The sequence below is a fragment of the Oncorhynchus masou genome, chromosome 12 (assembly GCF_036934945.1).
Source record: "Oncorhynchus masou masou isolate Uvic2021 chromosome 12, UVic_Omas_1.1, whole genome shotgun sequence".
Taxonomy (NCBI): Eukaryota; Metazoa; Chordata; class Actinopteri; order Salmoniformes; family Salmonidae; genus Oncorhynchus; species Oncorhynchus masou.
In genome coordinates, this window is record NC_088223.1 from 76,425,369 (window position 1) to 76,437,950 (window position 12,582).

Below are 12,582 nucleotides of genomic sequence, written 5' to 3' on the forward strand. Positions count from 1 at the left end.
GAAAAAACGATGTTTTTAAATGGCCGATTGAACTTGGGGATACAACTTTGTGACAGAATGTTGATGTGTCTTTAATTGATCTCTGTCTTGCAATCAAGTGACAATTCAGTGCATGTGGATTCATTTGTTATCTGTAAATAACAAAATGGCGACTGGAAGTGCAATACAGACAATTTTCCTAAATGAGCCTATTGTTTCCCAGAGGATGCAGTAAGCTCATACATTGTTTCGAATTGTCTTCTATTATCTGAGAGACAAAGATACCACATTGAGTGATGGAGCAGACAGATAATGATGATGGACAAATTGACTGAGGAAACCGGGGGGAGATGGATGCACTTGAAGCGATGTACTCTCTCTCGCTCTTTTCTCTCTCTTTCCTTCTTTCTCTCCCTGTCTCCGTCTTTCCACCTCTGAATCTCCCTCCCCCTCTCTCTCCCTCTGATTTTCTCTCTGATTCTCTTTCTGTTTCTGATTCTCTCTGAGTCTCTTTCTCTGTTACCTTCCTCCTAGGAACCATGTTGTCCTTGTTGTTGCTGCCCACTGCGTTCCTGGCGGCTGGCAGAAAGGGAATCCTACTTATCTTCTTGTTCTGCTCGCGGATCACATTTGAATACAGCTTCTGTCGTCTCATTTTCTCGGCCTGAGCCACGTTGTGAATGAACAGAGAAAGAAAGAGAGGGAGATTACAAAAGAGTGGGTTTAATTAACTGAGCCATTTCTCCCTTAAGGCCCTATTCTCTTTGTGTATACCTCGGCGGAGCCTCTCCACACCGCCCGACAAAATCAAATACAACAAACCATTCAGAAGGCCTATCAACATTTACACATATCATTCACTAATAGGGCCGACCCTAGAGACAGAGACGGCCTCAATCTAGTGCAAATTGGCCATACATGCTCACTTTTTACTCTCAGGGATTAACAAAAGATACATCAGACCCCAAATACCATTCAACCTTCCAGGGCTACTCTCATTTGCTTTGTGATTCCAATTGAATCTGTTCAGAACGAGACAAGTCTTTAATGAGAAACAGGGACAGAGGGGCGGGATATAATGGAAGCACAAAGAGGCCATTGAAGATCATCAGCTGAATAAAATGAAGCGGGTAAATGGATTTATGAAGCATCTAATCATTACCGTTGTCTGTTTGAGACCTACATTCATTTTTTTTAAACAAACACTTTAAAAAAGTTAAGATTTAAGATTGTTGAATAAAAAAGTCTCCCGAGTGACGCAGCGGTCTAAGACACTGCATTTCAGTACAAGAGGTGTCATTACAGTCCCTGGTTCGAATCCAGGCCGTGATTGGGAGTCCCATAGGGTGGTGCACAATTGGCCCAGCGTCATCCATGTTGGGTCATTGTAAATAATGTTATTAACTGACTTGCCTAGTTAAATAAAGTAAAGCATAGGGTACAGAATTGCTGGAAGCCATAGGAACATATTATTATTTGGTATGACAATTGGTTTTAAGGTAGGCAGAGGCACTTACTGTAATTTCTATGGTGGTGTAATCAGGCCCAAGGCCTCCAAGATAAACGTCCTGCTTCAGCTGCTTATAGTCCTTCAGGGTGTAGGCCTAGGACAATACACACACACAAACACGCTACATATTATTAGATAATACTTATTATTAAGGCATGGAATGACATACACACACATTAAACTTTATATGGAAATGATGCCTACCTAAGTACAGAAATATCTCTTTTGCCTTTAAACAGGTTGCTGATAAGTGCCTGTATGTTTGGGTCTTTTGGTATTAAGGGGTGTTTGTATTGCACCCTGGGGAGTGGAGTCCCAGGGACAGGTTGACAGAGAGATTCTCTCTTCAAGGCAGAGAGACGAGGAAGCACCTTAATCCGCAATGTATTTCTGAGGTGCACTCGAGCAGCAATCCACAAACTGCCCCGGACAATAGGGGACTAATCATTCCAGATCGTACTGGCTCCTTTTAGGGGCTTAGGCCACTTTGGAATTAGCCATTGGTCATGGAGATGGCTTCCTGTTGAGTTTTTTTCTTTCTTTTCAACCCCCTCCCATCTGCTTTCACATTTTTGGATACCCTCCACATTGGGGTGTTTACAAATCTACCCTGTAATCTTGTCAGACATGATGGCGAACATGGCAAAGTGGGGATATAGGAAGAGGAAAGGGGCAGGGGAAAGGCCAGTGGGGATACAGACAGGGAAAGGAAAGGGGCAGGGGAGAGGCTAGTGGGGATACAGGGAAAGGAAAGAGGCAGTGGAGAGGCTAGTGGGGATACAGAGAGAGAAAAGGGGCAGAGTATTTGGTATTTTGGGTATTTCGTCCCCTTGGAATGAGCGCAACCAAAACAAAACTCAAAATAAATTGTGAGCCAGGGCAACACATTGGCTAAAGGCAAAACACAAAACTCACTGACCGCCCACCCTTGAGAGACAATCAGCAACCAAGTTGTCCTTCCCACGGACATGTCTGGTTTCCAGGGGAAACGCCTGCAATAGCCGTAGTAACTTTCCTCTCGAAAGTTACCGCCTCACTGCTTCTCTCTCTTTTAAGGGTTCACTCGGTAGGCATGTTGTTAAAAAAAAATCACTATGGGGAAAGGGCCTGAAAAGCGAGCCTGCAACGGTGACCCCAGAACGGGCAACAAAACCAGAACTTGGTCACCCACATCGAAAGTGCAGTTTTGGGCATTCCGATTGTACCAAATTTTTATTTTTGTTTGTACCCTCTCCAGATTCTCACTGGCAAACTCACAGACGAGATGCAATCTGTATCAAAAAGCGCTAACGTGCTCCAACAGATTTGTTTTTGTTTTTAACGTGTCGCCCTGCAACAACCTCTCTCTCAGCAAACTCAAAGGACCTCTGACATGATATCCAAACAGCACAAGAGGGACCCCTTCATCCCAGTCTTCCTCAAACTCAAAGCAGGAAGCTCTCAACATAGACTCAAAGGTCTGATGAAATCTCTCAAGAGCACCTTGAGACTCTGGGTGGTGGGTACTAGAGGGGCAATGGGTTACACCCAACTGTTGTAGCATTTGTTGGAACACCTTTGACATGAAATTTGAACCTTGGTCCGACTGCACTGCGGAAGTCCATACATTGAAAAATTTTCGCCAGGTCCTTAACAATACTGGGAACTGTGATTTTCCTCAATGGAATGGCCTCAAGGAAATGAGTGTCAGCACACATTATGGTTAAGAGAAACTGGTTACCACTCTTGGCTTTGGGCAAAGGACCAACACAGAGTACCAGAATCCTGTCGAAAGGTTTGTCAAAAGCAGGAAGAGGCAGCAAAGGTGCAACCGGTACAGCATGGTTCGGTTTACCCATCTCCTGGCAAACACGACAGGATTTACAGTAAGCCAGATGGCTTGCCATACTACCATCGTGAGCCAGCCTCAGTATCTCTTGTTGAAGCGTAAGTGGAACGACAATTTAAGATACACTAGGCCAATCGTTTTGCCTGAAGTGGCGCAAGAACGCCATTTCCTCATTAAAACACCATCTCTGTCAAAGCAACCCACATAAACTTAATCAAACTCCTCCATTGGATGTATCTCAGCAAAAATAAGAGAGAGGGAAACATCTTTAATCTGTTCTGCAATCTGCTGCTTCCTAGATAAACCTCTCTTCCTTCAGTGATCCTACAAACTCACTTACCTTTGGGGTTTTCAAAGGAGAGGTCAACTCAAGAGGTTTAGCTAAATCAGGATCACCCATAAACGTCTCGGACAAATCAACCATGGTAGGATTGCTGACATCCTCCTCCACACTAGATTTGCCCCCGGTGACTTTCTTAGACATAGCACATGTAACAGCAGGGATCAAGTCCATGGCTTTTTTTATTAGCCTGTGATTTTATGCATCTTTCAAAAATGATTCCACCAATCGTATAACCCCTCTAGGTGGATGTCAGTGACAGAAACGCTACCACTGAGGTGTATTTTGAACACTCAAATATTTGGGCACAGCAGAGCTTCAGAGAGGTGACTAGAGCGACTACCATACTCATGGGAAACAAAATCCCATTAAGTTCCACTGCAAAAATGTCTCTCAAACAGAAGGTGGAACTAACAGAGTCACTGACCAACAAACAAATTGAAGGGTTCTGAAAGACACTCATGGAGATGTCTACTGAAAGTTCACTAGCAACAACTGGAACTTAAAAGACACCCACCATGGGGCCCACTAAATTTGCCCAAAAAGAGGCAAACAAAAGAAAAACCTACACCAAACGTAAAGACAGGAAGCAAACCAAAAAGATGGCATAAAACGAAATCAGGGAAATCAGATAAAGAATTGTTTGTCTAGAAATCAAAATTGGGAAATCCATTTAATGATGTTAACCCTCCGCATCTATCAAGAAAACTGGAGAACTGGGCCAGCCACTCCTAAATAGCACCAGGGCCAGCACAGGTGCAACACCTTCCCACCTTTCCACTAAAGTCCAACTTCAAAACATAAATGGAAAAGCCAAAGCCTGTAACAGTAATCACGTGATAAAAGTAATTTTCTCCGATTAATTGGTACCTTAAAAATAATCAGTAGAATATCTATTTAAGTTACCTACTAAATAAAAATAGTAGACTACGTTATAACATTAACTGAGTGTTTTGTCTTAGAAAGCGAATGTCTACTACTGTATGTGGATGTCTCTAGTCTGTGCTACACTACCTTATTGGAGCAGGGCTGACTTTCTCTGATCCTCAATGGGACACACCTGCAGGGCTCAAGATGGCCAACGAAAGAGGCCGTCATTGCATGTAAATGGTTGTCTTTAGCCACCCCTAGCCTCCCTCTCTCTTTTATTCACCTTATTCTCTTACAAGTCTCAAAATGGTTGTTTTACCTCATCATCTCACACACACATAGTGTGCGAAAGTTAACACACACAGGTGCACACACACAGGTGCACACACACACACCTTGTAAATTACTCTCTCTTTCAGTTGTTTCTCTCTCCTCATCTGTGCCAGGTAGGCCTCAGAGCTACTTCTCTGCATGGAGGTGAATCTCTGTGCAGCTCTGTCATGGCCTAGCTCAGTGTCTCCCGTCGTTCTTTTACCTATAGGGGGCAGCACTGTGTAGGAGCCGGAGGAGTACTTTGTCTCGGCAGTGTAAGTAGACCTGTGACTATCCTCATCATCATACTGCAGGACAATGTGGTTTTCACGCTGCAATGGGGCGTTCTCCTGGTGCCAGAGATGCGGTGGTTCTCTGCTGCCCTGGCAGAGAGGGGGCATCCCTGGAAAGCCCTGACTGCTGCGAGAGCCCCGACCTGGACTCAGTGGAGACACATCAGCCTGTGGAACCAAAGCCAGCTGTAATGAACCGTGGTCTTGGGGACAGGGGTGAGGGCCTGGGTGGGAGTAAGGGTTTACCAGGATGGTGTTCCTAAGCGGTACATTGGCGTTAGGGCTGTATCCGTCTATAGACTGTGGCTTCCTTTGGGGGCTGGGGCCACTACAGGGCTTGGGTATGGTGAGAACGGCGTCCTGGTGATTGCAGTGCATAAAAGCGAGGAACTTGGACAAGGTGTTGATGTTGAGGTGGACAGTGGGGGACTGTGTTAAGGGGATGCGTTGGGGCTGGTGTGGCTGGGTGTCCAGTATGCTAGACTGGGTATCTGTGTCACTGAGTGTCTGGAGGTGGGGTGAATGCTGGGGTTGGTGGTGGGGGTGGGAGTGAGCCTGGGTCCTGGCTGCAGGTCTGGTGGTGTTGGTGGGGGGGCTCAGGTAGCAGTCTCTTGGCCTGGCTTTGACCCCCTGAGCCAGGAGTCTCTTCTCACTGGGGGGTTTGGGATTCACTCTCTGCTGAGCTTGCTTTTCTTTGGAGATCTGAGTTACCTGTGAGTAGGGGTTGGAAATAACAGAACTCACATTTAGAATAACAGCAACCAACAGGCTAACAGCAATATGATCAACTCAACACTGACAATAAGGAAAACAAAAGATACAAGTTCAATATCAATGATGTAGGTAAGGAGGTCAAACAAGTTGTGAAAATCAGGACTTCCTGCATTGGTTAAAATATACTAACACTTGATTGATGAGTCACATGTAATACATCTAACAAGGACCCAAAGGAAAATAGGGTAATAACCAAATATTTAAGAGCAGGAGGATGCCAATGTACTGGAAATATTCTTTCATTGACAAGATATCATATGAAATACGCTTTGGAAAAAGACATCAGAACGTACTTCCCATGATTGAGAAACACCAAACAAATAAACTTAAAATGTTTATTATAAAACATACAATTCTAAATTTGTGAACAACCTAAGTGTGATGTGTTCCTTAACTCAACATATCAGTGGGACGATGGCTGGAAGATTTTACCCACAATGTGGAAGAAATACCCTTCTTTCCTTATGTAACTGATGCTTTGTGGCTATTGTCATGGCCGGAGAGGGCCTTTCATGTTATGTTGGAGATTCTCATAGCATGGCCCTCCCAAATTATTTTGCCGGGCTCCGAGGCAATGTGCCTCAGAATCTATTGCCTCTGATTTAGCAAACACCAACTTACCCTCATTCTAATGGGAAAATATTTACACACCTCTCCTCTACCAAGGCAACATTAGGGTGACCGCTCAAGTGCTCAAAATAATGATGTTTCTCCATTGCCCTCACTTTTTCCTGTCTGTAGAGGCTTCAGTTTCAGGACAGTTTTTGGGCGAAGGCCCTATTATGCCTCGACAACTCTATCAGACATAGATTGGGTCCGTTGCAGGGGGTAAAATTAAAATTCCAGGTGACAGTAGTGAACCCAATGTGCAGGCATTTTCATCTTGAGCAGAAAGCCCCTCGCAAGCAGTTATGCGTTATAAGGCAATTGGGCAAAAACACACAGGAGAAAGTGAATGAGATCATAACATAAAAAGGAGTGGAGAGGGTCCCACCTTGAGTTGCTGGGTTTTCTGGAGCCACCTCAGCTCCGGGTCTGAATTGTCCCCGTGGCTTTCCTCCTCCTGGTTCCCACCAATGGTAATCTCCTCTGTAGTATCGCAAACCTTTGGACAGAAAAAGAGGAGAGTGGAGAAAAACGTGTCATTCAAAATGAATGAGTTGCTCATGGAACAGATTGAAAGACTTCAGGAAAATGTTGCTAAAAGCTGAGTTTGCTGTCTAACACTAGTATGAAAGCCTACATCGTTTGCATAAGAGGAAAGCAAATTGGAGGTAAATATTTCACAGCACAATTAACTGAGTTAAACAATGACAGTCCAGTCAGGTGCACAATACTCAAAACTGCCCAATATATATAGTGCCTTAAAAAAGTATTCAAACCCCTTGAGTTTTTCCACGTTTTGTTATTCTAAAATTGATTCAATTGTTTTTTCCACACATCTACACACAATACCCCATAATGACAAAGCAAAAACAGTTTTTTTTTGCAAATTTATTTAAAATAAAAAAACTGAAATATTACATTTACATAAGTATTCAGACCCTTTACTCAGTACTTTGTTGAAGCACTTTTGGCAGCGATTACAGCATTGAGTCTTCTTGCGTATGACGCTACAAGCTTGGCACACCTGTATTTGGGGAGTTTCTCCCATTCTTCTCAGCAGATCCTCTCAAACTGTCAGGTTGGATGGGGAGCATTACTGCACAGCAATTTTCAGGTTTCTCCAGAGATGTTCGATCAGGTTTAAGTATGGGCTCTGACTGGGCCACTCAAGGACATTCAAAGACTTGTCCCGAAGCCACTCCTGCGTTGTCTTGGCTGTGTGCTTAGGGTCGTTCTCCTGTTGGAAGGTGAACCTTTGCCCCAGTCTGAGGTCCTGAGCACTCTGGAGCAGGTTTTCAACAAGGATCTCTATGTACTTTGCTCCGTTCATCTTTGCCATGATCCTGACTTTATAGAGAGGTGTGTGCCTTTCCAAATCATGTCCAATTAATTGAATTTATCACAGGTGGACTCCAATCAAGTTGTAGAAACATCTCAAGGATGATCAATGGAAACAGGACGCACTTGAGCTCAATTCGAGTCTCATTACAAAGGGTCTGAAAATGTAAGATATTTATGCTTTTCTTTGTAATACATTTGCAAACATTTCGAAAAACCTGTTTTCGCTTTGTCATTATAGGGTATTGTGTGTAAATTGCTGAGGATTTTTTTATTTTTTTTAAATTCATTTTTGAATAAGGCTGTAATGTAACAAAATGTGGAAAAAGTCAAGGAGTCTGAATACTTTCCAAAGGCACTGTATCTTATTTTCCCCAAATAATGACAACAGTCAAAATAAAAATATTATTTTGAGAGGAGGCCTTTTGAGGACACTAAACTGCAGGCTTAAAAAAAAAGATAGTACTGATGTTTCCCCTATCCACCAAAACTACTCTGCTCTGTCAAATCTGTAGCATAGGCGTAACCTATATTTTTTTCAAGTAGCCTGCCTAACAATCAATTCCCTCACGTTTTGGCCTAAGCTCCACAAACCCTCACATCCATTCTCTTTCATTTTGTACTGTAATGCACCGTTTTTGAGAGAGAAATGTATTCAGCTAATGTCGTAATGAAAATCATTTAGTTAACTTGGGTCCCTCACTCTGCGTCCTGAGGAAAATCTGAGAGGATCAATGGTATTGACAGGCTGAGGAGTTCCTCGTTAAATGCCACTAATTCTGGGAGAGTGAATAGGCGAAGGTCAGAGAGAGTGAGTGGATGGAGTTGTAATATATCCATCAATAAGTGTGGTGTCAAACTGTTCTGTCTATCTGCTGAAAGGCCAGGTATACGGGGAGCTGGGCTGATAACCCAATGTAGTGTCCTCCCTATCTGGGCAAGAAGGCACACAGATGATAGCTAAGCGGTGGCAAAAGCAGAGCCGGTGTTGTAGTACAAAGCTAATGAAAGAAGTATCTGAATTATATACTATTTTGGTAAGAAGACTGACATTTTAGAATTACTATCATTGTGGGATTTGGTTCATGTGATGTTATGGCCTATTCAGCAAAAAAATGGCTGCCAAAAAATTGAAATAGGTTTTATGAGCAGTAGCATAACTTCTCAATGTGAAACTAGAGAAAACTAGGCTTATATCGTATCATTACCATTTCAATGTCAAATGTCAGAAGAACTGTTCCGCTTAAATACTGACATTTGAGGGGTGGTTTTGTAACTAAGTTGGGTGTTGATTATTTGGCACATAGAACTTAAGGTGATCCTGACAGTGTCCAGATCATATACAGTGGGACAAAAAGTATTTCAGCCACCAATTGTGCAAGTTCTCCCACTTAAAAAGATGAGAGAGGCCTGTAATTTTCATCATAGGTACACTTCAACTATGACAGACAAAATTAGACAAAATCCAGAAAATCACATTGTAGGATTTTTAATGCATTTATTTGCAAATTATGGTGGAAAATAAGTATTTGGTCACCTACAAACAAGCAAGATTTCTGGCTCTCACAGATCTGTAACTTCTTCTTAAAGAGGCTCCACTGTCCTCCACTCGTTACCTGTATTAATGGCACCTGTTTGAACTTGTTATCAGTATAAAAGACACCTGTCCACAACCTCAAACAGTCACACTCCAAACTCCACTATGGCCAAGACCAAAGAGTTTTCAAAAGACACCAGAAACAAAATTGTAGACCTGCACCAGGCTGGGAAGACTGAATCTGCAATAGGTAAGCAGCTTGGTTTGAAGAAATCAATTGTGGGAGCAGTTATTAGGAAATGGAAGACATACAAGACCACTGACAATCTCCCTCGATCTGGGGTTCCACGCAAGATCTCACCCTGTGGGGTCAAAATGATCACAAGAACGGTGAGCAAAAATCCCAGAACCACACGGGGGGACCTAGTGAATGACCTGCAGAGAGCTGGGACCAAAGTAACAAAGCCTACAAACAGTAACACACTACACCGACAGGTACTCAAATCCTGCAGTGCCAGACGTGTCCCCCTGCTTAAGCCAGTACATGTCCAGGCCCGTCTAAAGTTTGCTAGAGAGCATTTGGATGATCCAGAAGAAGATTGGGAGAATGTCATATGGTCAGATGAAACCAAAATAGAACTTTTTGGTAAAAACTCAACTCGTCATTTTTGGAGGACAAAGAATGCTGAGTTGCATCCAAAGAACACCATACCTACTGTGAAGCATGGGGGTGGAAACATCATGCTTTGGGGCTGTTTTTCTGCAAAGGGACCAGGACGACTGATCGGTGTAAAGGAAAGAATGAATGGGGCCATGTATCGTGAAATTTTGAGTGAAAACCTCCTTCCATCAGCAAGGGCATTGAAGATAAAACGTGGCTGGGTCTTTCAGCATGACAATGATCCCAAACACACCGCCCGGGCAAAGAAGGAGTGGCTTCGTAAGAAGCATTTCAAGGTCCTGGAGTGGCCTAGCCAGTGAAGACTTACAGAAAACGTTTGACCTCTGTCATTGCCAACAAATGGTATATAACAAAGTATTGAAATAAACTTTTGTTTATTGACCAAATACTTATTTTCCACCATAATTTGCAAATAAATTCATTAAAAATCCTACAAATGTGATTTTCTGGATTTTTTTTCCTCATTTTGTCTGTCATAGTTGAAGTGTACCTATGATGAAAATTACAGGCCACTCTCATCTTTTTAAGTGGGAGAACTTGCACAATCGGTGGCTGACTAAATATTTTTTGCCCCACTGTAATTAGGAATTAGTATACTAGAATGGACATGAACCTTCTTATGATGGGATAAAGGTTAGCAATTTTGTTCAGGGAGTTGGTCAATCATGGTTTGCCAGTGCTGTGATAAGTTATTGTGTAATGCAAATGTAAATAATGCATTTCAAGAATGTATCTGCACCGTATGTTTGTTAGCTAGCCATCTAGCCAGCCAGTTTTAGAGGAATGATTCCATAGATTTGTCTAATTAACTGCCAATATGCCAACATTCCATTCAAATAATGCTGTCACTCCACAGCGGTACAGTGTCTGAAATCAGTTGATGATAGGACTTAGACAGGTTGTAAATGCAACAAGTACTGATATTGTATCATATAAGAGCACTTACATATTTCCAAGAAAACAAAAATATAGACATGTATGGCCTATTTACACATATTTTAGATGCTATTTATACAGAAAATTGGTGAAAAACCTGTACAAACTATTTATAATTATATGGCAATATTTTAGGTTGACAATAAATCTATTACACAATTTCTGATATATCACATGCCTTACTTTTATTTTCCTGCATAAGTAAAATCAAGACGATGCCTCTACTGCCATTAATTCCAATTAGACTGGTTTGGATTTCTCCCTGACCAATATGGCTACCATTTTCATACCATCCTGGAACTTTAAGGATTTATGACATAGACCCTCTAGTAATTTAATAGGCTGTCTAATGGTCCAGGTGTTGTCCTGTCTGTCCTCAAGCCCGACACTGGTGGAGCAGCAGCTGTTTTGTGTGTAGATCAGTAACAGGTGTCAATGATTCCACCAATGACAGTATCCACCTACCCACTTCTCAATCCCCAGCTTTCCCATGGCAAGACAGGACCACAACCTCTGCCCGTGCCCCCTGACACTGCCTTTTGTCACCCATTATAAAAATCCCAATCAATTGGAGCCAAATGATCTAAGCCAAATTGCATTTTGAGCATTGTAAGCTGTGTAATATCTATTCTGCTAAATTGGGGCCCGTAATTGACCTCCTCTTGGCGAGACGAGCCACAACAAATTCCAGGCAATTGGGCATGCCATTTTACCTTGAGCTGCCCAGGAAACATCAGTTTTTGCAATGAAGACTTCAAAGGGCCGTGGATCTTGGATTGCTATTTGGTTGCTATTGTGGCCAGGCCCAGGCAATCTTGATTAGGTGTTTACACTGAGGTAGGCTATACAGTGGCCGAGAGCCCCCGGGAAGCTTTGGTCTAAAACTATTAAGAGATTGTACATTATGTCCCATGGCTTTGAAGTGAGGGCCTGAGAGACAGGCGAGGGACTCAGCGGGCTGAGTGCAATAGCTGAAGATTGCTGCTGCTACTTCTGTCTTTATCAAAGGGGACCACTGCTGGAGCCCATCGTTGCTCCTGACACTCGCCGGCTACAAGGTTGCCGCATTACAAGATTGTGTACATTTTAATAACACTGCTAATTATGCAAGTTGGTTTCAGACAGTCTTGTCTGTCAAAAATCAAATGGGGCCTTTTAAAGAGAGCATAAAGAGCATGTTTAGCTGGGCTTGGATAATGATGGTGGTGAAACTGATGCGATTTGTCTAGGGAATTGGCTTCTTTTGAAGGACATTGTGGAGAAAGAAAAGGAAACGCACAATATGCAGCAGAAAAATCATATCAGAAAAGAATGAGTAGGCCTGGTAATCATTATATAATGACTTGTACTTGTTCTGCTGTTTGAAAATTGAGCCTCCATCTGCGCCAATAGGTTATCCTTATACAAATTATACAACAACTAAACCTTATACAAATGTTCTAAGAATGTTGGACTGCTTCATTTCATGGTGCTGGATTGCATCAAGGAGGCGGTAACACAAACTAGCCTGATCATTCTCAAACGAATGCATTAAAATTCAATTTAGCATACAATGCATGCAAATTGGTGACTGGAAT

General features: G+C 42.6%; 1 protein-coding gene across 1 annotated transcript in view; it reads right to left on the minus strand.

Moving 5' to 3' along the window:
• Window positions 1–12,582, minus strand: part of jhy (junctional cadherin complex regulator) — a 29,527-nt gene that overhangs the window by 1,438 nt on the left and 15,507 nt on the right. The window contains exons 3-6 of the mRNA XM_064979253.1: window positions 6,901–7,011; window positions 4,923–5,843; window positions 1,497–1,583; window positions 503–643 (exon numbers count right to left, since the gene is read on the minus strand). Coding sequence (XP_064835325.1) covers window positions 503–643; window positions 1,497–1,583; window positions 4,923–5,843; window positions 6,901–7,011 — 1,260 coding nt within the window. The remainder of the gene's footprint in view (window positions 1–502; window positions 644–1,496; window positions 1,584–4,922; window positions 5,844–6,900; window positions 7,012–12,582) is intronic.